This window comes from Rousettus aegyptiacus, unplaced genomic scaffold, assembly GCF_014176215.1.
Source record: "Rousettus aegyptiacus isolate mRouAeg1 unplaced genomic scaffold, mRouAeg1.p scaffold_m13_p_16, whole genome shotgun sequence".
Taxonomy (NCBI): Eukaryota; Metazoa; Chordata; class Mammalia; order Chiroptera; family Pteropodidae; genus Rousettus; species Rousettus aegyptiacus.
The window spans coordinates 50,875,469-50,900,233 of record NW_023416291.1 but is presented as its reverse complement, the minus strand read 5'-3'; the positions used below and the strand labels follow the sequence as shown (position 1 = coordinate 50,900,233).

The window sequence follows — 24,765 nt, the reverse complement described above, 5'->3', positions numbered from 1 at the left end:
AAAGAAAGGCTGCGTACCGTGCCTTATAAAGGAAGGCGATCGGAAGAGACCCTGCCAGACCCTGCCTTAAAGGAAAATGAGAACAAAAACCATACGCCACACACAACGGCTCCAGGCTAATGTCCTGACTGCCGTTTTCACCATTTCGTCTCATACACGCTGTGCTCCCCACCAAGTCCTTGAATTCACCACCCGGGTCGAAATCCTGGCTCTGCCCTTGACTGGCTGTGTGGTCCCAGGCAAGGAACGTCACCTATCCATAGCTCGGCTTCTTCGTCTGTAAAGTGGAGAGAATCGCAGTGCTCTCCTCACACAGGGAAGAGTCAGCGGTATCTCTTTCTCCGTTTACTCTCTCTGCGTGGATCGCGGTGAGAAAAATGTCTAACGTAACAATCGGCCCAGGGTGGGTTTATTCGACAGCCATCAAGGAACTCCTCTCGTCAAATGTCCATAAAACCACCACAAGGAAGCCCTCTCTATCTCGTAACTGCGGAATTTGTGGCAGTTAAAAGCGAAACGGAAATGTTAAAGCCGCGAAGATTTTCCTTTTTATTTTCGTATACTGTACCATGTGTACATCTATTAATGGGTTCCCATGGTTCTCCTTATTACCATGCGCAGATTTTTCAAGCTGTTATACTCTACGATGTACGAGTTCTAATATATATGATGACTAGTTTACTTAATATTGTCTTTGGGACCACACCTATGAAGAATTAGTCATCGAGTCCAGTATAGCATTGTTTCTGAGAGGAAATCAAGTGACTGAAAACATTTGGTCCCAAGGTCAGAGGGCAGGAGCAGAGGATGGGCACCAGGAAGCCAGCGGATACTGTGGAAGTTCGAATTAGAGAAAGACCAGGAGGGAGGAGACGAGCTGAGCTCAGAAGCAGTCAGAATGGTCCTCGGTTTCGCATGAGGTTAAAACCAAAGGAATTGTTTTAATGGTCCCCGTGTATTCTTCCAAAAAAACACACATGCAGTTTGGCAGAAACCAAATCCATTAAAAAAGAGAGAGAGAGAGAGAGAGAAGAATGTACTGCTCTTAAACCTAAGGTAATAACAAAAGCAGTGATCTTTTCTGGCTTACGTCCACATGTATGATGATGGCCTCGTAATCCACACACGGGGAGAGTAGGAAATAGCTAAACAGAAAGAGATCCAGCCGAGAAACCCGATATTGTGATTTTTTTCTGACCTCTGCGATGTGGGGAAATTTTTTCACGAGTCTCTCAGCCTGGAAGTGATCATCTTCCTACCAAAATCCAGACGCTCCGCAGAACCCTCCCACCCCGACCCCAGCGCCCCAAATGGAAGAGAATGTCCCAGGGAGGAAGCAGCTGCCCCAGGCCTCTTACCAAGAGGCTCCTAAAGGCGCCCGAGCACCCTGAGCCTCCAGCCCCTGCAAACCAGGAGCGGGAAAGTAGGGAGAGCAGCTGTTCAGGCTGTCAAAACCTGCTGGATAAAGGTTTTTGCATAGAAGGAGGAACTCAGTCAGAGACACTGACTGGAGCCTCTGAAGTCAGCTTGGTTGGCACTGGTGTGGATGAGGGTGACGTGACGGAGGTCCCCTGATGACAAGGAACCCAAGAAAAGGTCGCGGATTTAGACGCTTCCCTACATTACAATCGCAGGCTCTCACACGTCCTTCGTAGCAAGGTGCTCGTTTTGACGCGTGGAGTGTGTGCGTACGTATCGGCTCAAATGTCAACTCGCGCCGAGTTGCATCGACTGGAAGTGGCCGCCCGAAGCCCTGGATCGATGAGGAATCCAAGTCAGAGGCTCGACTCAGAAACTAATACTGCCATCCGCAGCCTCGGTAACAAAGCGTAGACCTCGACTGATGGGGAAGTTACATCTGATTCTCCGTGGATACATGTAGTCATCCTCAGTGAATCTCTTCGCTGTTGTTATAAAGTTCCAAGGCCAAGGAACCCTTTAAGCTGTTGGTTAAGATTGTTGCCGGAGACAGATAAATCCATGAAAACAATTGCTGTCAGAATTTTGGGGCCGAGAAGCTGCACAGATGAGAAGCCTCATGGCTTGCGTCAAACCAGACCAGCTTCTGAGTGTCCATGAGTTGGCGGAGAAAAATCATCGAACAGCTCACACACAGTCCCACAGAGGTCCAGAGCGGTGGCTTAAAGTCGCCTGTGAAATACGAATTGGGGCCGGGGGGGGCGGCGGGGGGCAGAATAAATACGTTCCTGGAAGGCTGAGTCAGAGCGGACATCTAGTTTGGATTCCCAGCTTGCTTCCAAGGGCAAGGAGTGCTGCTCGTCTGAGCAGACGTATGCGCTCTTAAGTTAAAGACGAAGAAGAGAGGCGACAGGCATTCAGGATGGGCTGTACTATATTGCCTTAAGAATTTGAGGAAATCCAGTTATTGCATAATTGATGCATGTCCTATTTTCAGTACATGCAAAAAGCTTACCTGGGGAGGGGGGAAGGTCTGAATTCTCAGATTTCACGTCTACAATCCCCTGTCTGTTTCACAGGGGCTCGCGCCAGCACCCAGATCACCAAGGGAGAACGGTAAGACCGGGTTTCTAAGGACGCTCTGCATCACTCGATGCAAAGGCGTGATCGGCGCTGTGCGTTTCAGCGATCGGGGCTCGTTCGCGAGCGGCGTGGGCTGGTGCTGTCCAGCACCGCGTGCTTCACCGCACCCACTCATGAGGCGGTGTCAGGATGGGGACGTGTGTGGTTGTCACGGCAATGGTGCGGATCTGAGAGCATCCATCCGCCAGCCAGACGCCGCCGCGTCTGGATTTCCCCGCGGCCTCACGGCCTTCACTCTGTCTCCTCTCACGGGTTCAGGGCAACTGACCGCCGAGGAGGGCGGGAGCCAGCACTCGCTTTTCTGCCAAACTCAAATCCCACGGCTTCTCCATGGCAGACCGAGAGCGTGACAATTCCCGTGGAAGCAAAGTCAGGCAGAATCCAGACCAAAACAAAACAAAACAAAACAAAACAAAACGTATGCTATGACGGACATAAATTTAGAGCAATACCTTAATGTGAAAGCCAGACTCGAGCCTCGTTTTGTTGATGAAGTTATGCTCTGGTATTCCCCAACCGATTTCGCCAACATATTCGTGTCTGTGTTTTATTGGGAAGCTCGTGTGGGAGGCAGGCCTCCATAAATATCTGAGATCTCCGGTTTTCTCCAGTGCTGGGCGCTTTTCGCCTACATAGGACATGTGCTGGTGAATTTTAGGTAGATAATCCTTTTTATAATCTGGGCCTGAAAAATACAGGAAAAAAAAAAACATACTTAAAAAAAAAAATCTCCACACTTCATTCTGAGATGCTTTTGTTATTTGAAATGGTGGAAACAATAATAGCTACTAATTACATGGCATTTACTATGTCCTGGGAGCTGATATAAACCATTTATATATGTTAATTCAATTAATCCTTGTAATAATCCAGTGAGGTGGGTAATATATCTTCCCCGGTTTGTAGGTGGGGGAAATAAGGCTCAGAAAGATCAGTTACTTGTCCGGGGTCACGACTAACAAGCTCATTATTCCCTGACACATTGTCTCGCAGGTCGGGCCTTCAATTACCCGACTAAACTGCTCATCACAGTAATCGACTTATTACAGGCATGTTTTAGACGTTAAAAATCCTCACTCATACCACGTTTGCAGGATGTTGGCCTTCAGGTGTTGGGGAGTTTTATCTGGATGGATAAAATCCGAAGTGAGAGTTAGAAAATTCCACAAGTATGTCAGAAATAATTGGAGAATGGAGAAGACTTTCAGGCAAGGGCAGCTGCTAACAGATGAGGACCACAGGCAGAGGAATTTAATAAATATTGATATTCTAAACGCGAGACAATTGGGAAGAGTGATTCGGCCTAAAAACAGACAATGAGATGCCGGCCCAGGAGGAGTTTTGGAAGTCCTAGGACCAAAACGGGCCCAGGATTATACGGGCAGGTTATGGATTCGCAGAAGGAACTTCACTCCTATTCCCGAGAGGCGACCTTGGAGGCAGACACGGTCTGTCGCCCTCCTGACCCTGGAGTGCCTTTCGTTTTGCCCTTGCATCAGGGAGCTCGGTGTTGGCAGAGGGTGAGGGCCTGGACCGGGTCCTCCGATGGGACGATGGAGGGGGCAACGGGTCTATGCTCGGAAGAGGAATCGAAGCTTTTCAAGGAAGTCGAGAACGTGAGAGATCGCTCTTCCGACGCTCAGTCTTGGCAGGTGCTTTCACGGCTTATCCTAACCCTCTTCGCTCCCCGTGGATGCGCTGGGCATCCGCTATGTCTGATTTCCCTTGATGGAGACATTATGGCTTCAGTTTAACCCGCCTCAGGGTTTCACTTCAATATAACGACTTTGGTAAAGTGCAGAACGGCCAGAGCGCGGAGATTTGTTTTCTCTCTCAACATGACAGGTGTTGGGGCCTTATCTGCAAAACTCCTGTCATAAGGAGAATTTTGCAATCTCCCGTAAGCAGAATGAACTACAAAAAAAACTATGTCAGTCTCGCTGGAAGTTCAGTGTACGTTCAGGCCAAGTGTTTTTCCAAATGCTTCATCGAATGCTGCTCCCATGAACGAGCACACCTTGAAGGTATGTGTGTGCGTCGTGGGGGAGCACTTCCTAGTCACACACTTTGGGGAACAGTGCTCGCTACATTTGCCTTTTAGATAGTCACAATGTATGAAAGGCATGTTAAACATCCCGAGAAACCCTATGGCAAATAAGCCTGTCTACAATCACGTAACGAAGCGTCTCACAAACTTATCCAAACATGGAGCCTTTTCTCCCACTGGGCCACGGGGTCATGAATGTGAATGCCACAGAGATTTGGGGAAATATTGATCCTTTGTGTAAAGTTTCCATGATTGTGGAAATTTTGTCATCGCCACATACTACCACAAATGTGAGAGCAGATTGTTTGTAGCTAGTTTCTCAGTGAGTCCCCTCTGTGGACTGCAATAAATTTTTAAAGAGAGCCATTACTTGACAGCTGAGTCAAAAGCACTCAGGGTCAGGCAGTATAATGGGAAGTTCATATGCTCCGCACACCAACATCGTGTGTGTGTGTGGAGGGCTCCGATCAGGTTTCTCTGTGGTTTAGTCAAGTCACTGGACTTTTCTAAGCCCCCAATTCCTCACCCGTGCCTTAGAAACAGAGCGATGCAGGGTGCGGAGCAGATAAGATTCCCGGGAAGACCCTGCCCCGGCCACACAGCCGACTCAGACACCTGCCTGTAAAGCAAAGGCAGCTGGACGCCATCGTCTGAGGGGGGACCCCACACTCACAGGGGTGTCCTGTAGCTTCCCAGCGCTCCCTAAGCAAAGGGGTTGCATGTCACTCCTCGACCGGCAGCCTGCAGAAATGCGGTTTCCCCAGTGAGACAGCTCCACGGGCGTTTGGCTTCCATGGCCCACATTTCCTCCGTGGGTCAAACTCCGTCCCCCAGAGCCCAGACCGGATACTAGATCCGATGCCCTGCTTCAAAGTAAAGCTTCCGGCTCGTGTCCAGTCTACGGTTTCTCCATATCGGCTTTAACAACGATCATCTCTGTTTGCCTGGTGCTGTATCCCTTGGGGTGTACATTGTAGTATGTGGTTTCTAGTTGTTGTTGTTGTTGTATTGTTGTTTCATCCTCTGGCCACTTTTCGTGGATCTTTCATCCTCTTCTCAAAACCTCCAGCCCTCGTGAGGCAGCAATGAAGTTGGCACTTTCCCTGGGTTAATGAAACCCTCACCTGCTCCTCTTCCTTGGCCTTCTCTTTCACGTCCCTGGGGCCACCTTCAGCGGGATGATTTGCAGCTGTGAACCGCCTGGGGCTGCTCAATCAGCCCTGCCTCCTCTTCCGCCGGGGATAGCCACCTTCCGCTGGGGAAGGAGATGCGCTTCCATGAAAACCCGCACCGAGCTTGGCTGTTCCACGTTTCTCCACCTTCCTGCCCCGGAGACGGAGACGCTGCCATTTCAGGGACGGTAGGCAGATCCCACCTCCCCGTCCGCTGTGTGCGTGGCCAGCGTCATTCGCTCGCTTGTGTTCGAAATTCTCAAGTTAGGGATGTGGTTCTGAAGCTATGCCGCTGTGGGTTCAAATGCTGCCTTTGTCTCGTGTTGGCTTTGTGATCCAGGGTAAAATGATCCGGCCTCTGAATTTTTGGTTTCTCATCTATAAAATGAGAAAAGTGATGGCTGTCTTGCAGCTTTGTTGCAAGGGAAAGAGATCATCAATTTTATCTAAAGAGACGTGTAGCTGAGAACTCGGCATGTGATGTGCAGCTAGTATCATGAATACTATCTTTTTCCCCTTGTTGTGTTGTTGTTGTTGTTAAATTTGATGCTTCGTCTTACCCACCACCCTTAAAAAATATATTTTAGGAGATTTGGCTGATGAATGATTTATTCCTTATTGTGAGCAAGCTTCAAATTCTTTCCTGAGAGCGCTTCCAGATCAGAGGTTGGCAAACTTTTCCTGTAAAGGACCGGAGAGGAGATATTTTTGGCTTTGCGGGCCATAGGGTCTTTGTCTCAACGACTCAACTCATGTAGGGACAAGGCAGCCATTGACCATATGTAAACATGCGAACTTGTGTTTCAATAAAACTTTATTTATGGACAGTGGGCGTTGAAGGAGCAGGTGCCGCAGAGGCGGGAAAGAGCGCAGACAGGTGCGCCCGGGAGGTTTGCCAACAAACCGCGTTTGTTGCCAACGCTGGAGACGAACCCAGCTGTGGCGCGCGTCAATAAGAGAGAGAATTCACCTCCGAGACAAACATTTCTTTCTGACCTCTTTTCTGCACTTGAATGGTTCCATTCGATTCATTCATTCATTCATTCATTTCTTTTTTTTTTTTTTTCATCGACGTATTCATTTATTCAACCAAAGTTTAGTGAACTATGTGTCAGGCACTGTCCTGAGTGCTGGGAATTCAGCAGCGGGCAAAGCAAACACCTTGCCTTCATGGAGTTTACATTTTAGTTAAGGGACAAGTAATCGAAGTAAACAACTCTTCGTTGTTTTTCACCTGAGTCGTCACATAATCTCCTAACTAGTCTTGGCTCTAGTTTTTCTCCTTTCTAATCCATCCTCCAAACAGCTGCCAAGAGTGATCTAAAACGCAGATAAAATATCTCTGCTTCTAAAAAAAAACAAAACATGAAATGGTTTCCTCCAGTGCCTGTAAATTTTTTCATTCAGATTTCTTGGGATTGCTGCTGACTAGAGTCTTTATCATCTGATCCTAGCCTTATTGAATCTTAGATTTTTTTTTTACCTTTTCTCGGTATTAAATTTATCTTTCAAGGCTTATTGTGAGTGCTGCTTTTTCTGAAAAAAATTCCTAAATCCCCCAACTCAAAATTAGACATTTGAGGTGCTGCCTTCACAGTAGTTTCTTTTAATTACATTTTTTAATATTATACTTATTGGATTTTCTCTATTTGTAAGCTCCTATAGGGTAAAGACTACATTTTTTTTAATCTGTAAACTTAAAACAATATTATTAATTGAAAAACATTTGACACATAACATTGTGTAAATTTAAGGTATACATACTGAATTGATACATTTATATATTGTAATTTGATTATCATTGTAGTGATCATTAGAACCTCTTTCTTGTCCCATAATTATCATGTTTAGTATTTGAAATAATATCTAGTTTCTCAAGTTTGATGATTATATACAATCTATATTCATTATACTGTGCATTAAATCCCTAAGACTTGTTGACTACTCATTGCAAGTTCGTACCCTTAAATAACATCTCTTCTATAGCCCACCCCCCATCCCCTGGTTACCACCATTTTACTGTTTTCATAAGTTTGGCTTTTTTAGATTCTGCATATGTGATATTATACACTATTTGTCTTTCCTCGGACTTTTCTCACTTAGCACACCATTCTTAAGGTCATCCACGTTGTCGCAAATGGCAGGATGCCTTTCTCGTGGCTGAATAATATTCTAGTGTGTGTGTGTGTTATCTTTATAAACTCTGAATTGCCAGCACAGTGCTCTGAACATAGTGGAGCCTCATGAAATATGCGTCGAATGCTAAAGTGAATTGTTTGCTGCATAAATGAACTAAGAATTCCATCATGTGCCTGGAAGTACATAAAGTCATATTGAAAGGGAACCAGACACTTCTTTACATGCCTAAAGAGCAGCGTAACTTCCAGAACTGCCTGAAATTCTCCTATTCTGCACTTTACGATATGACTCTCAAGAGCGAGGTCAGAGGAAGAACTGCTTTTCGCATTTATTTTTAATAGAGGTAGAGACGAGGATGAGACCGCATAGTCATTTTACTTCTTTCTATAAAATTGTCTCGTGAGGCCAATGCTCCACTTCGGTGACCACAATAAAACACAACGAGGAAATAAATCAAAAGGAATCGAGCGGAACACTGATATAAGTGTTTTAATAAGTATATTTGAAAATCCGTTAGCACAACGGGCAGACGCTGGCCGTTGCAGAAGTGCTATGCACAACGGCAGGGCTTGTAGGGCGAATTGGTCAAGGCAGGGGGCAGGTGCTGGTGCTGGGGACGTGAAACTCTGAGCCGCGCTCGAATGGCCACATCTCGCACGTGCAAGTGGAGGCGAGAAGAGAGGGGATAATTTTCGAGATGAATGACTACAGCTGTTAAACAGAATAGAACTCCCGATTCCAACAGTTATCACAACACGGGCCCACGGACCGGGACGTTTTTAAACACTGAATTTTAATCCAGGTGGTGCAGTTATGCAAAGAATCTAAGCACTGACCAGGCTAAAAGATTCAGTCGATCAAATGCCTGAAAGAGTCGAATGAACATCAGGCAGAAACCTCTTCGCTGTTTACATTTGCGATTCTTTCAAACGATAAACCTCCCGTGGACCATTCGAAAACACCAAGAGTAGCCAGGGATAATTCAAACGGCCTTCAAAAACTCATGGTGTTATTGTGTCCATAGGGTCATTTATAGGAGAATTATGCATAGAATTATGAATTGGAATTCAGAGCTCTAAGGAATTAGAGAATTCACTTAATACTTATGCATCGTTCAGTCAATGGCTCTTCTAATGTTGGTGGTACCCTACTGTGCATCCGGCACAGTGTGAACAGAGATGAATATGGCATGTCTCTGTGGTTCTAGTTTCCCGTACACTATCAACTGAATATTTGTGTCTCTTCCAAATCATATGTTCACTCCCTATCCCAATAGGATGGTATTTGGAGGAGCAGCCTTTGGGAGGTGATTAGGTCTTGAGGGTGGAGTTCTCGTGAGAGAGTTTAATGCCTTTATAAAAGAGACTCTTCTGCTATGCGGGGGTAAAGGGAAAAAATTACCTATGAACCAGGAAGCAGGCTCTCACCAGACACGGAAGCTGCCCCTCATCAGATGCCTTGATTTTGGACTTTCGAGCCTCCAGAACTTTGAGAAATAAATTTCTCTTGTTTATAAGCCCTGTGCTAGTGAATTACGGCAGACCAGAACGGGCTAACGCACCATACGATCTAAAGGAGACCACGTTCGCCTCCTTCAGGAAACATCGTCTGCTCTCAGGACAGATGTTATTATTCCTTGAAACTTTCGAGTACTGCTTGAGCTAGGTTTCCTGTCCGTGCTTAGGGTTCCTGGCTGTTTCATGAGGGTGTGGCTTGTCGCTCTGCCTGTCAAGCGACCTCTCGCTAGCACCCTTGAGAGATGTGGACTGTCTTCTATTTGCTCTGTAACTTCCAAAGCACCCTGGAGCAGTGCAGTGCTGTGAACAAATGCTTGGTGATCTCTGTGGAAAGAACAGGTGGTTTATCATTAAAGTTGCTGGTGTTAATCCAAAAATTAAAAAATTCCGCATTTTTCCTGGTGACTAGTGAAAGAACGTAACATCAAAAATTGTATACACATCTCTGGACTTTTACTTGGAAAAGAACACTGATTGGCTCATCTTGACAAAACTCTGCCTCCATGTGATTCTCCACATGGTCATCTCTCCCGAAGGGGAAATCTAAGTGCATAGTAACGAATAGGTTTCAGCATTTGGGTTTTTTGTTTTGTTTTGTTTTGGTTTGGTTTGTTTGTTTTTTTGGCTTAGGATTTTCGTAGTATAAATGTGCATGAAATACTCTAAGAAACGCTTTACCATTCATGGAGAGAGGCTCTAGACATTCTCACGAAAAAAGGATATTAACAAGATCTGTGTATGTAGAATCAATAAAAACCCATCAGAGTAATAAAACCCCAAACAGGAAATCCACCGCAAAATGGGTTAAATACTAAGAAAAATTATTATGTCATATGATAAGATCTAAGGTAGAAGGAACTCAGAGTTGTTTAATTCAATGAGTCAATGATGTCTTCAGAAACACAAGGTTTGTTCCCCATCTCTGTGCCCTGCATCCTCAGCATACCAGGTCGCCTTCAGGTCTCAAGGAGGCTGTCACAGTTTCAGGTGTCATATGCAGATGGTATGCCCAAGAGGGGATGTCTGTGTTTCGACGTGGAGCAGCTTTTCCTAGAAAACCCCAGGTGAATTCCTCTCTCTCAGTTTATTGGCCAAGACTGAGTCATTCATCTCTCTCCTAAAACTAAGCACTAGCAAGAGGATTGGGATTTCAGTGACTGGCTTGGATGAATCAGGGTCTATTCCTGAGTCATGTGAGGTCATGGTAGACACCCAAACAAAATGCAAGCCCTCTAGAAAGGAAGAAAAGCATCTGCCACAAAGCATCTGGGTTATCTGCTAGAAAGCATAAAGGGAAACATTGCTCACCAAAAAAAATAAATAAATAAAAGGAAAAGAAAAGAAATCTCACGCGTGCGCATGGCCACTGCAAATTGTTATTGCTTTACGATCTGCTTTTAAGACGACGTGAAATTATTTAAAGCCACTACTTTACTCTCCTGTGGTTCTTGATCACGTGCAGAATTACAACCCACTAGGTGTCTATGCTCTAATACTTGAGGACATGACTTCATACTGAAATACTACAAAGAGACAGAGACAAGCCAGGGGCTCCTTCTGAGCTCCTCTTTGCAAAATGCAAGGGAGAGCGCGGTTGTTGGGGTTTCTCCCTATTCACACCCTTCGAGCAGAGCAGAGGTCAGCAGACTTTTCTGTGAAGGGCCAGAGAGGAAGCATGCTAGGCTTGCAGGGCAAAAGCAGCTGTTGACGGTATGTAAACTATTGTGTGCCTATGTTCCAATAACACTTTACTTACGAGCAGTGAAATCAGAATTCTACATAATTTCACACCCCCAGATATTCTTCTTTTAATTTTTTCAACTGTTTACAAAATTAGAGACCATTTCTGAACTGCACAAACCCAGGCATGGAGCCAGAATGAGCCCGCGGGCCACGTTGTCTAACCCCTGATCTAGAGCGGGTCTCGTATTTGCCTTTTATCTTACCCTTCCTCCATGCATATTTTAGATAAGAAGCTTTCCTGTTTGTTAGAGTCAAATAGTAGATTACATCACTGCAAAAATAAGTGTTTCATTTCTGTACCGTGTTGCATGAGAGAGTTCGCTCCTTAATTGTGCAATAGGTCCCAGCAGAGAGCATTGCTTCGTTCTGCTTTGCCATGTTTCTTTGGCCCCATCTTATTTCTGACCTTGTGATCATTGATTTCCTTATTTTAGAGTTACATAAGCGACCGGCAAGGAAAAGCAAACCTGGTTAACACGCCAATGCAATTAAGAACCAGAGAAGTCGGGCGGGATGCTAAATTATACAGATAGAGTAGAAATCACGTCATCAGGTAAGAATCACACTGACGGGGAACGCATTGCTGCGTGAGTGTGCGGAGAGGAGGTAACTAATGCTGGAATGGGGGAAACAGCTCCCCCTTCATCCCCACCCCCCAACTCTCCCCCCATCCCCCCGCCCGCTGCGGTGCTATGCGTTGTAAAATGTACTATTGACTTCACGCCAGCTTCGCTTCGAAAAAGAGAAAAGACACGTACCCCTTTCGATACAGGCATTGATAGCAAGGCACATCACAATCACAGGCCGGTGACGACGTCAGTTATTAACAACAACGCTTTTGAGCCTCCATGACACATGGCGATTTCGTTCTCTATTCCCTGGGTAAACAGTACAGCAGGAAAGGATCGTCTGTTTCTAGATGGCAGGAAGTGACTTCAGTTTAGACCAGGGCAATTTCGTCTAGGAAGTGATATTTCTCAACTTCGTAAATGATACAATAATCGAGAGAAAATAGCTAAAATTATGCTGTCAGGGAAACATAGGACCTGCTATTTGGATTATTGAGCAATACTTCGTTGTAAAAGCGAGGAAGCGACACTCAGTCGATAGGTACTCTTTACCTGTTTGCGCCTTTCATGACACCTTTACCCTTCTCTACTTACGTAGCCAGGGGACCAGTTGTACTCCCAGACAGTTAAAAGGATTGCAATATAATGACTCCTTAATTATTCCAAGAATGGATTTCACCGTGCTGCAGCACTTTGCTGTCTAAAATGGTTTTGTGAACAGGATGAACTATTACACTCACAAAGCCACAGGAGAGCAGAAATTTATAAATTATAAATTAATTTGAAGTTCCTTATGAGTCCATATCCATGCATATCCTTACCTTGGGGATCTATCTTGCTACCCCTGTGAGCAAATATTTTCTTCTAGAATCACCTTGGTCTGACAGAAGGAGCACTCGGCCTGGGAGAACGGCAATTGAGATTTCGGCCTTGGCCTTGCTCCCATTGGCTGAGAAGACTCGAGAAAGCCATTACATCTTCCTCAGTTAACTTTAGTTTCTTCTTTTTTTCCAATCACTTCAGTGAGGTGTAACTGACATAGAAATAAACTGTATATATTTAAACCGTACAATTTCTTAAGTTTCATGTGTGTGTACATATGTGAACGAGCTTGCCAGATAAATACGGGATACTCAGTTAAATTTGAATTTCAGGTAAACAGTGAATTTTTTTTTTTTTTTTTTTAGGATAAGTACGTTTCAAACATTTCATGGTACATGGTCATGCGAAAAAAATTAGATGAACTTCAAATTTAATTGAGCGCCATATAGTTTTACTTGCTAAATCTGGCCACCCTATCCATGAACTATCACCACAATCAAGGTAAAGAGCACATCCCTCACCCCTGAAAGTTTCCTTATGCCCCTTTGTAAATCCTCTGTTCTCACTCTCTGCCCTTTTCCCACACCCAGGCAGCCACTTATCGGCTTTCTGTTCCCATTCGATTACTTTAAATTTTTCTAGCATTTTCTATAAATGACTTGATACGGTATGCCCTCTCTTTTGCCTGGCTTCTTCCACGAAGCATAATTATTTTGAGACCATCCTTATCATAACATGTGCCAATCAATACTTTATTCCCTTTTCTTGCTGAGTGGTATCTTATTGTACGGCTACACAACCGTTTATCCATTCACTTGTCGATGGCCTTTTGGATTATTTTCAGTTTGCGACTGTTACAGATAGGGCCTCTATAAACATTCCTGTACGGATCTTCGTATGGGAAGATGCTTTCACTTCTCTTGAGTAAATACCTAGGAGTGGAATCGCTGGATCACATGGCAGGTTTATTAACTTTTTAAGAAACTGCTGAATTGCCTTTCAAAGTAGTTGTTCCTTTTAGATTCCCACCAGCAATGTCTACTTACTTCACATCCACGCCAGACTTGATGGAGTTGGTCTTCTTGATCGTCTCCATGCTAACAGGTGCGTCGTGGTATCTCATTTTTAATTGGCACTCCTCCTCCGACGAGTAACATTGAGCATCTTGTGCTTATCTGCCATCTACCTAAGTACATATATCACTAAATAGATATATGTATGTACACACACACGTACACACACAGTGTTAGTTAACTAGGTTCCTGCGTAAAATGTAGTTTTTTTCCTTTACTGTGGGCTGTAGTCAGAAATCAAAAGCCACTGATGTAACAGTTATTCGAATTACGTTTCTCTCTCTCTTTCGGTCTCTTAATTGCGTCGATCGCTCCTCTACGTTCAGTCCTTCCTACTTCTCCCATTTCCACTGTCCCTCTAAAACTTCATCTTCCACGGAAGTCTATTTTTGGTCCCTTCAGGAAATCCTTGTTTCCAGGGCGTCTTCAGTTTTTCCCCCTTCTCTCCGCTATGCGGGGAAACGCTGACTGGTTTTATTTCTCCCCGCCAAGTTCGAGTCGCTCTCCGTGTAAGTCATACTCTGCTCTTCCATTCAATATTTCTTGTGGGTCGCAGCTGGTTCACAGCAAACCGTTTCCTTTTTTTTTTTTTCATTTGTTTCGCTTTATTGAAAGGCATCCTGGGGCAGGGAAGAGATGAACTAGGCTTCATCTGAATTCTATTTCGTAATAGATTTGCGACCCTCTTCAAAAGACTGGCCGTTCCCAGGGTCGCTTTCTCTATGTGAAAAATAAAACATCTGACAACCTCACGCAAATGTTATAAGAATTAAGGGCTACGCCGTATGCAGCCTGGGTATGTCGTGTCCGCTCACAAAACTGGCACAAGACAAAAGCCTGATGGTCATTCTCATGTCACGTAAGCTCTGAGCCTTTCCGTGATTTCTGCCACCTTCTGCCATGCCCACACCTTCTTCTGTGCTCAGGCTTCTATAGCCTGTACAATATTAGGACTGAGATGATCAAACGCAATGCCCTGAACAACCGTAGTGAGAAATATTTAATGATATTACAGAGGGAGTATCGTGGTGCCAAACAGGTGATGATCAGACTTAATTTTACTCTAATAAAGAAATATTTTTTTTCTTCCATAAAAGAGACCTTAAAATCTCCCTCCTTACGTCAAGGTGGATAGAAAATACTCCTCTCTAGAGAGAATGCAGCTCCTAGAAATGCTATCCATTCGGCGAGGGAGGCTAGGGCTGTAGCTCAAACTACCATTCCTCAGAACCTGAAAGCCAAAAATAAAAATGCTCTGCCGTGGCTGACGGGGGCAAGAATATTCTAACTCAACAGATCAGACGATGTTGGGCACTGAGGAGTGAACCAATGTCTGAGTTATCACTGGTCTAGCCCACAGCGAAGAGAAGCAGGAGGCTGTCTGAGCCGCCTCGATAGTTGTTATATTTTCTTCATTAAATATTAAAAGTAGCCAAGGAGCCACTCTGGAAATTCCTAGATTGCCAGCCTAAGTATAACCGGCCTGATTATAAATAATTGACATTCCGGCAGCTAGTGCGGTGGTTCTATTTTTGCCCCGTATCACGACTTGAATAAATTCTCTCGTCGTATTTATTCGCCGTAAGCGTCTAGCTGTTCTTCGCCGTAGCTCGCTCATTATTGTTCGTCCTAGTTATAAACAGTGGCCTGGTACGTGGTATGGTAGCTACAGGTCAAATGTACTTAATGGATACTTCACTCTAGAAACTCAATTAGAAACCCATCAGTTGGGGTGTCAAGATATTGGGTGTTCCGAGATAACAGTCATTTGAGCTTTAACGAGTCTAGAGCTGACTTTCTATCCAGTGGTCACTAGCCACAGGTGGCCGTTGGGTACTTGTTCAGTGGCTCAGGCCCATTGAAATGTGCTGTAAGGTGAGAATACATAGCAGATTTCAAAGTCCTAATGTAAAAAAAAAAAAAAAAAGTAAAACATTCTTTAATAGCTTTTGACGTGGACTCCGTATTCACATGACAATAATGTGGAGCTACTGGATTAAATAAAATACATTTCTAAAGTTGTTTTCAACTGTTTTCATTTTTAAAATGCGGCTACGAGGACATTTTGAATACTATCCGTGGTTTGCATTATATTTCTGGTGAATAGTGCTGGCCTAGAGTTTGGGAACTTGTGAAATTCTATCATCCTTAAGGTGGTACATCGTTAGAATTGTGGCTTGCTAAGATTGGGAAAACTTGTTGCAAGTTTTTGTTAGTGAGGCGGAAGGCCTCTCGTACACATAAGTCACTGAAGAATCGGTTAGAAGCCTCCCCGAGAGAGGTCCCTCCTTCAGTAGACTCAAAAGAAACTGATTTGAGCAACCGTGCTGGTGCGGGGGGAGAGCTCGAGGCTTTGACGGGTGGATAAGTGTGCCACGCCTGTCACCGCAATGTCATATTCGACTCATTACTCATCCCTGAAACCTGCCCCCTAGGTTCCTGTAGCTAATTGCTCACAGTCGGATTCCTTTCAAAGTGCGATTACACTCCCTGCAGGATGTGTTACACATGCTGACATCTTGAGAGTTTCTAAGTTTTCACTCCACGTAACGTAACGCTCATTTCAGGTCTTATTACGGCTTTTAACAAAACACGGAATGAAAGGTGAATTGTGGGTAATGCTATCTGGTGACAAAGAGGTGTGAGTCCCCAGGACCAATACTAGTTGTGATCAAACAGATAAAAAGGAACCTTTGAGACAGGTGTTTCAGTCAGAATGGTCACAGAATGACGCACTGGTAGGCTGATGTTGACCTAACAATGATGTGTAAATAAAAAAAGGTGTCAAGCAAAAGTGGATCGACTTCGCAGAAGCACAGAAACCGGGGAATAAAATGACGAATGATAGTATTCACCCACCATAAAAGAGGGCTGGGGGCGTCTCTTGAGAAGTTAGGATGATTAGGCCGCCATGATTTGATTGATGTCAGCAGTATTTTCTTCTAATTATTATTAAAAATATATTTAAGATTGTGGTGACTATAGGGTCATGTGGTTATCAGTAAACCGTCTTTAAGAAATATTGTATTTGAGGTTTGCGGTACATGACATATAAAATCGCCTGACACGTGGCTGCCTGATACTCCGTACACACATTGATAAATGATTATCCTCTACTTGTTGGAGCGTCTCAGTTTTCAAATCCTTAAAATGGGGATAACAATATCTAAGTGACAGGTTTTGATAAGAATTAAAGGAGATAATTCATATAAAGAACTTAGAATAGCGCCTGGCACATTCTAAGCAGTAAATGATGATGATGATGATGATGATGATGATGATGATGATGATGATGAGCTGATCTGTACTGGTTTGTTCTTTTTTATTTTTCAATTACAGTTGACATTCAATATTATATTAGTTTCAAGAATACAGCGTACCGATACATACTTTTACCGATCACTAGTCTGTGTTCATTTTCATGTTGTAATTTTAATATCCATTTATGAAATGGATCAAATGTTGACTATTTCTTACACCAATTGACTGATATCCGAAACCATGTTTCCTTGTCTGCTTTAATCCAAGAGGATACTTTATTTCATAAACTCTGTTCTTACTAAACTCTTTCAACACATTGTAATTGAAAAAATATTGCTGTGCTTGTATAGCCAGGATTCAAGAAATATTCACTCAATCCATGAGTGACGCACAGTTGAGCAATGTTGCATTCGACATTAAATCACCCATATTTGCTTTCCGCTCTGAATCTATAGCAGTGGTTACCTGGTAAACGTTTAACAACTGGCTCTCAGAGGAGAAAAGTTATGGCTTTAGCATCTACCAATTTCTGTGGTATAAACATTCCCACCATGGCCAATTGCAGACCACCAAGCTGATGTCACTGAACGCAGAGCTGGAAAGGGCTGCTCACCACTGGCAGGCACACACCGGCTCCCGCTCAGTGCTCACATCGACACGCCGCGGTTTGCTGAGCATGACCTGGCTTCTTATGCTCATTCGTTCATTCTAGCGGCGATTCTCGGTGTGATCTCCTGACCCACATCATAAGCATCACCCGAGAACGTACTCAAAATGCAAAATCTGGGTCCTACCATCTCCTGAAACGCAAACTCTGAAGGCAGGGCCTAGCAATTTGCATCTTAACCATCTCTCCACGTGAGTTTGATGCATGACAGTTTGAGAACCATTGCCTAATGCCGTTGCTGTTGTTTCTGAGGAAGCACAGGCAGCTTCTGACGTATGTTAATTAGTCCATCAAGACTTAGCATGCTGGAGTGTTGATTCCTAAAAGCATCTCGTTATGGCTTCTAAAAGTGTAACTCAGATATTCCTGGAGTCAGGAAAGTCTATCAAGCTGCTGCTACTCTTACGGGAAGGTAGGAAGATAATTTCATCATCAATTATTTCCATGTTTCAGGTGCTATCCAGAGGCTCTGAGAATGGGTAGTTAAATGCTATTGTTTGTGATTTCTGATGGCTTCTGCAGTAGAGACCATGGGCAAAATTCCTGTGCTAAGATAAAGAGATGCCCTGTTGTACTAGCGGACATATTAATCCACGTAGGTTGCCAGTTGGTTGTTTGGCAATCGCATCAATACAGCCCTAAATCCAGTCATACCATCCACAGTTTTGGCAGAGAGTCATATATTCCCAGTATGCTCTGGCAGCTTTGGCTTAGTGCGGCCTGTCGAGGTCAGCAGGTACAACCTCGTACCCTGGCTAGCGATCCCTCGCTTGGCTGGCATTCATCTGAATGCCACACGATTTCCGGCCAATAGAAACACATTCTATTTTGGGACAGGTCTTACTATTCTTGCGTATACGGGACAGAAATCTGCTTTGCTGGTAACAGGCACACATCAGTCTGGATTCTGAATCTTACTTGAATAGTCCCTCACTCATCGGTTGGCCTGTCAGACCCCGGGAAAGGCTCACACTAGGCTCTTTTGTAAACGAGCCTTCCCCACTTCCCCTGGCGCGCTTTGTGGAAGGTGATTCCCCGGCTCTTCGCCAGCCTGCCTCTTGATGCTCTTCAATTTATTAACATCTTCTTTCAAATGTGTCAGTCAGGACCAAATAACATGGTCCCCGTGTGGTCCAATCAGGGCAGGGTCCGCTCGTTTGTCAAACACAGAGCTCTGCGATCGTGTGAGCTTTGTGGGCAACCACGCCAGTCTCTGGGCCCGTCTGGAGTTTACCGTCAGCTCCATCCTCTGCACCAACCAATTACACGAAGCCTTATCTCTCCTTTAGTTCAGTTGATTTTTAACCCTGAGTGCAAGGTTCATATTTATTCCTGTTAAATTATAATCTCATTCGTTCCAGCCTCTCATTCTAAAATATTATTTTTTTCGCAATCCAAATCGTCATCTAATTCTCTCTCTCCTCTCTCTCTCTCCTTCCTTCCCCTTGGTTTATGCCTTCTGCAAACCGAACAAGCTTTCTCCTCTATCCAGTTCACCGAGAACAAAACAAAGCTAACTCCTGCTCCCCTCCCTCGGTCAATTTTTAAACATCAAAGCTTGAAACTAGAATAAAATTTCCAAGTGAAGTGCCAGTTAAATATTGACTTTCACTTGCCTATTTTATTTAAGTCTGTCTTTTAGCTGAAGTATCCTTAAAAACGACAGTGCTGTAATCACTGTTAATAATTCCTAGGGAACATTTAGAATACCTAACAGATATTAAATAATTAAAATACATATCCCCATTCTTTGATGCATGCGGAGGGAGACAATTTAAGAATAACATAGAATAATTAAAAGGTCTTATAATGATCCTGGATTAGTTGAAGTATTTGGAAGATATCGATAATATACTGAAAAACGTTGCTACGGAATTTGTTTTTTCCATTTTCCTTGAGTTAATTATTTCTGTTTATGAAAATGATCCCTCGAGTGGCTCCTTAAATCTATAAAAGTTGAAAATAATTATAAAGAAACATTTTTTAAAGGTATCCTATTTAGCACAGAATATTAACACTTAGAATTTACAGGCTATGTCAAGAAACCTATTCCTGAGCTCCACTTACAGGCTATCTGATTATGTAAAATGTGGAGACAATAACAAATAACATCAGGATCACAAACACCCGCATTAGATTCAGGGCGTGGTCTCTGAGATGCTATCTTATTTCCTACCTTTAGACCACCCATGGAGGAAAGATTAGAACACATGTTTTAGCTGACTCTGGTGAGGGCACCGTGGCTGGGGGTCGAGGAGGTGTCTTCGTCATTTTTCACACGAATGACCCTGGCTAACCTAGCACTGCAAAATTTCAAAATAATTTTTTATGAAGTACTAATGATACAAATGGCACCAAATGGTCCTGCTTATTTTGAAGCCGCCCCACCAAAAGCAGTAATGTGCAGTATTGCATTACTGCTTACCGAAAAGAAAATTAACTATACACATTTTATAGGTGATCGATGGTCCAAAATCTACAGTTATTACTGAGGAGTCACAGGTTCCTCACAGTAACCAAAAGATTACATTTAAACATTATTATTTTTTTTAGTGAGAGATACAGAGGAATTGGAACCCTTGTGTGTTGCTGGTGGGGATGTAAAATGGTACAGCTGCTGGAGAAAAGGATGCGATTCCTCAAAAAAAATTAAACGTAGTATTACCATGTGATCCAGCAATTCTACTTTTGAGTATATATCAAAAAAAAAAAAAGTGAAAGCAGAGACTGGAACAGGTATTTGTACACTCAAGATCGTCACAGCATTGTTTACAACAGCCAAAGGTAAAGCACCTGGAGCCAGCGTTGATGGATGATCAGGTGAACGATAGGTAGTGTGTGCATAGGTGTCAGCTGACTGGAGCCGCCATAGCAAAACACCACCAAGCACATGGCTTGCACCACAGAAATTTATTTTCTCTCAGTTCTGGAGGCTGGCAGTCCAAGGTCCACGCGCCTTCGGGCTCGGTTTCCGAGACCTCTCCCCTCGGCTTGCGGATGGTCCCCTTCTCTGTGTCCTCACAGGGCTTTTCTTCCCGGGCACACTCACAGGCAGAGCCCTGGCGTCTGCGCCTCTTCTTGGAAGGACACCGGTTCTATGAGCTCAGAGTCCCGACCTGTGACCTGACTTACCCTTAATTACCTCCATCAAGGGCCTGTCTCCAAATACACTCACATTGGGCACTGAGGCTTCCACATAGGAATTATATGAATTTGGGTGTGGGCGAGGAGTCAGTTTAGTCCATATCCATCACAGCAGACAGTGAATTATTATTATTCAGCCTTAAAAAAGGAAGGATGCTTTGGCACAAGCGGTAACACGAATGAACCTTGAGGACATCATGCTAAGTGGAAAAAGCCTGTCATAGAAATAGTGGATGATTCGCCTGATATGAGATGACCAAAGTCGTCGAGTTCATAGAGATAAGAGGGGGAATGATGGTTGCCAGAGGCCGGGGAAGGGGAAATGGAGAGTTAGAGTTTAACGGGTACAGAGTTTCAATTTTGCAAGATAAAAAGAGGTTCTGAAGACAGATGGTGGTGATGGTTGCACAACAGGATAAATGCACTTAGTGCTACAGGACGGTATGTTTTGAAGTATTTACCACTTTGTTTTTCAATTTCTAAACTTACCGTTTTATGTTTTGTTTCTCTTACCACACTTCTTCTAAAAGAAAAAAAAATTAGAAAAGATCTCTTACATTAAACCATTCATGTTTCAGTACGTGTCCCCGAATGGCACTTACTCTTGGTGAATCGCGTCCTCCGGAAACACACACTGCGTCGCCATGATGGACCATTAGTCTATCAACTGGTAGTTTAGTTCTCGGTTTTATGCCTTTTTCTACACTGTCTTTCCAAATGTGTAAGATGTGTCTTTCTTCTTCCATAATCTCCTAAATTTTCACCACGAATTGCAACTTAATTTTTCTCAAGGATTGTCATCACAGTGAGGGTAATAAAATTCATATATTTACTGCATTATGGGAAAATCAGTTAGGGGACTTCCAAACCCTACAAGAATGTAATTAATCTAACAATAGTGTTACATGTTAATTGACTCTACACTAGCAGAAGTGGAAAGTCCCACAATTGTTTTGCCTTTGGTTTCTTTCCCTTCCTCAACAAATATACAAAGACAGGGGCTGCCTGGGGCCTGACAGACGATAAATATTTGTGGAATAAATGAATAAACGTCTGATAGGCATGTTATGGGAAGAATGCTTTTAATTCAAGGAAGGGAGGAATCCCATGTCTCATGTAAATCAGTCAGGTATGAACCTCTAAGCAACATATTTTGAGGTAGTATTACACTAGTGCAGGAATAATTCAGTTTTTAAAATATAGTTCATAATTTTCCATTTAGGAAGAACTTTTTTTCAAGTGTAACAGAGCGTTTAGAAATGAAATTTAATTTAGTATCATTTAGTCCCTTTGGAAAGCAAATGTCAAGGATGGTGGTGTTACTTCTGGGCATCTGTCTCAAGGCCTTGGCAAGTATCATAATACAAAATTTCGAGATTTGCTACACCAAGGGAGGAAAAATAGTCTATTAGAGAGGAGAGAGTTGGAACAAAATAGTCTTTTTTGTAATGTTTTGCATTGTCATTTACATGTAAATATGATATTAAAGTAGTGGCAAAAGACAAAAACCTAGCATTTTGTGTAGACTGAGAAATGATTCCAGCTGTTTAAAAGTTATGTTAGGGGCTTACTACACACGCAATGTGATGGTGGAGGAGGAGGAGATGGTGAACATCTAAGGCTTGGTTCAACCCTTAGAGAGCTTATAATCTACGTAAGAAAATAGTCTTATACGCTGAACGGCTAAAGTAAAGCTGGGCGAGGCTGCCTCTCACTGAAAAAGAAATTCAGGGAAGGGGATAATCAGCTATCCATGGACAGTCGGGGTCTTCAGCAGGACTTGGACAGATAGATGAAGTCGACACACAGGTTTGAAAAATTAGGCTGTAATTTTTCCAAATATAAGTATGCGATCAAACACGTGTGAGAGGCGGAGATGGGAAGGTGTTCGATTTTCCCGCTCTCTGTGTAAGAGAAAAGGAATGGAAAGCGGGCTTCCCCCAGCCCCGCCATCGGCGCTGCAACTTGTACGGGTGCATACAAAACGGCTCGTGGTTTTCCACCCCCTTCAGACGCTGGCTAGTCCTCATGGCAGACGGAGAAACGAAAGCCATAAGCGCAGACAGGTTAGCTGAACTCTCTTTGGCTCACTCATTACTGCAACGTTCACAAATTACAAAATAACATCACCGTTGCTCCAGCAGGTGTTAATTATCAGTGGGAGAAAAATGCAACAATTTAAAAATGACAGGTCTTTTTCTAGTTTCTAATTTTTTAGCTGATAAAAAAAGGGAAAGGATTCATTCTGTTCTTTTCTCTTTTTTTTCCTTCTCTCGTGGGGAGCGCTTTCCAGATTGTCGTCTTTTCGGTTTTATTTTCGTACCTTTTCTTCGGTAACCCCTTGTGGTCACAGCCTCGTTCCCTCACACCTGCTCAGTCAGTTAAAAAGGCTAAAGTCGGGGAGTCCTACTGTGCTCTCAATTTCTCATTTTCTTACAACAGCCTGCCCCCCACTAGGAGATACTGGGTGAGCAGCGCTGGGCCCCTGGTGGAAGGAGGGGGTTAAATGCAGTTTCTTTGAACTTGTATGATTCCCTCCCAGGGCTTCCCACAATGCATCTGCCACGTCTTTAGTCTTCCATTTCTACTAAAAAGCAAATCTGTCTCAAAGGAGCATGAATGTGAGTAACCGCCACCCTGGAGAGCTTCATAGGGAGGGATGAGAGAGGAGGAGCCTGGGTGGACAGAGTGTAGGCTGGAGGGAGGGAGCAGGTGCAAAGCTGGTCATCAGGGATCTGTTTCTGGATGTTGCTCTCAGCAGTGCTCTGTTAGTGAACAAACCGTTTACATCACTGAGGAAGCCTTGTTAGAGAAAGAGCCTGGGTGAGAGAGGAAACAGATACTCAGGAAGACTCCGCCAATGCACATCTACTCTAGGCAAAGCAGTAAGCAAAAATAGCGAACAATGATGTGTTCCTTCTGCATTGTCCTTTTATGACGAAGCGGCGATCGACCTGGTGTCGAGGTACCCAGAGTGACTCTCTGGATAGGAGAACAATCGGTCCAACGTGTAAGTTAGTGCCCATGACTCGCATGATAAAGGAAAATGCCTGAGACTGCAAAGTTTTCAAGGCATTGTCAATTCTTCAGCTCATTCACCCCTCCCTTCTACAAAATATGTTGAGGGGACTTCATATCAGGCTGTCCTTAGTGCCGTCTCCCCATCCTTTCAAGATGGAAACAGAAGGTGAGTCCGAGAAATCCTGGTCCCTCCCTGGAGCTGCCCAAATATGAATCTTCACAAGAAAGACTCTGTAATATCCTCACTATGGGGGACAGTCTGGCCACCACCAGGTCTGGGAAACCAGTAATAGATCAGAGGCAATGGGTCCAGCCAACGTGGGTTTGAAACTGGTAGAGAGGAAGTCTCGGGGCAACGAGACACATAGGGAGGCAAGACGGAGGGAGGCATCGGGCTAGAATAAGCGTGAATCAGGCGACTCCAAGATGCTGGCTCCTTTACCTGTCTCGCCCCAGTTTTAGAATTGAAACGTCTATGTCCAGGAAAACTGCTCATCCTGTGTGCGCGGGACGGTTGGCCATCCTGAGGTAGAGTGTGTGAGGGTGGGGCTGGAACAAGTAGATCTTAATGGGGACAATGGGAGAAAGGTGAAGGAAGTACACAGGGAGGCACCGCCCCCCACCTGGCCTGTTGGATTTGCTCGTCGTGGGAGGGGAAAAGCAAACCGGCCATGTGCTGGAGCTGAATTTCAAAGCTTTCCTCAGGATTCCCTAAATGTCCTTTGGTGGCAATTAAAAAAAAAAACCTCTAAACAGAGACCCACTAGGGTTTGTAATTATCTATGCGTAGCTGTTTTTTTTTTCTTTGGTAACTGTAGAAGAAAATAGGGAGAGATGAGGGGAAGGGGTTGGGTAATAGACACAGAGATTAAGCAAATGTCAGTCATCCGATGAAAGTAGGAGGTCGTAGGAGGTCCTAATGCTTGTGATCTCTGCGGCGGAAGGATGCAGGAATCACCATTGCACTAGATGCTGTCTTGGAAGCTGCCTTACGTGGGAGTCTCTGGCTCAAAATTTTATCTGCTCAG

At 44.0% G+C, this 24,765-nt stretch overlaps 1 protein-coding gene across 3 annotated transcripts in view; it reads right to left on the bottom strand.

Moving 5' to 3' along the window:
• The window catches only part of CUNH4orf45 (chromosome unknown C4orf45 homolog), a 67,132-nt gene that overhangs the window by 24,011 nt on the left and 18,356 nt on the right, over positions 1–24,765 (bottom strand). For 2 of the 3 annotated variants that reach the window (XM_016145630.2, XM_016145633.2), the window contains one exon: positions 3,015–3,247. In XM_016145630.2, the coding sequence (XP_016001116.2) occupies positions 3,015–3,247 (233 nt within the window). Of the gene's footprint in view, positions 1–3,014; positions 3,248–3,270; positions 9,762–11,938; positions 15,548–24,765 lie in introns of those variants that run through there. The other variant, XR_004954972.1, reaches the window with a different exon arrangement.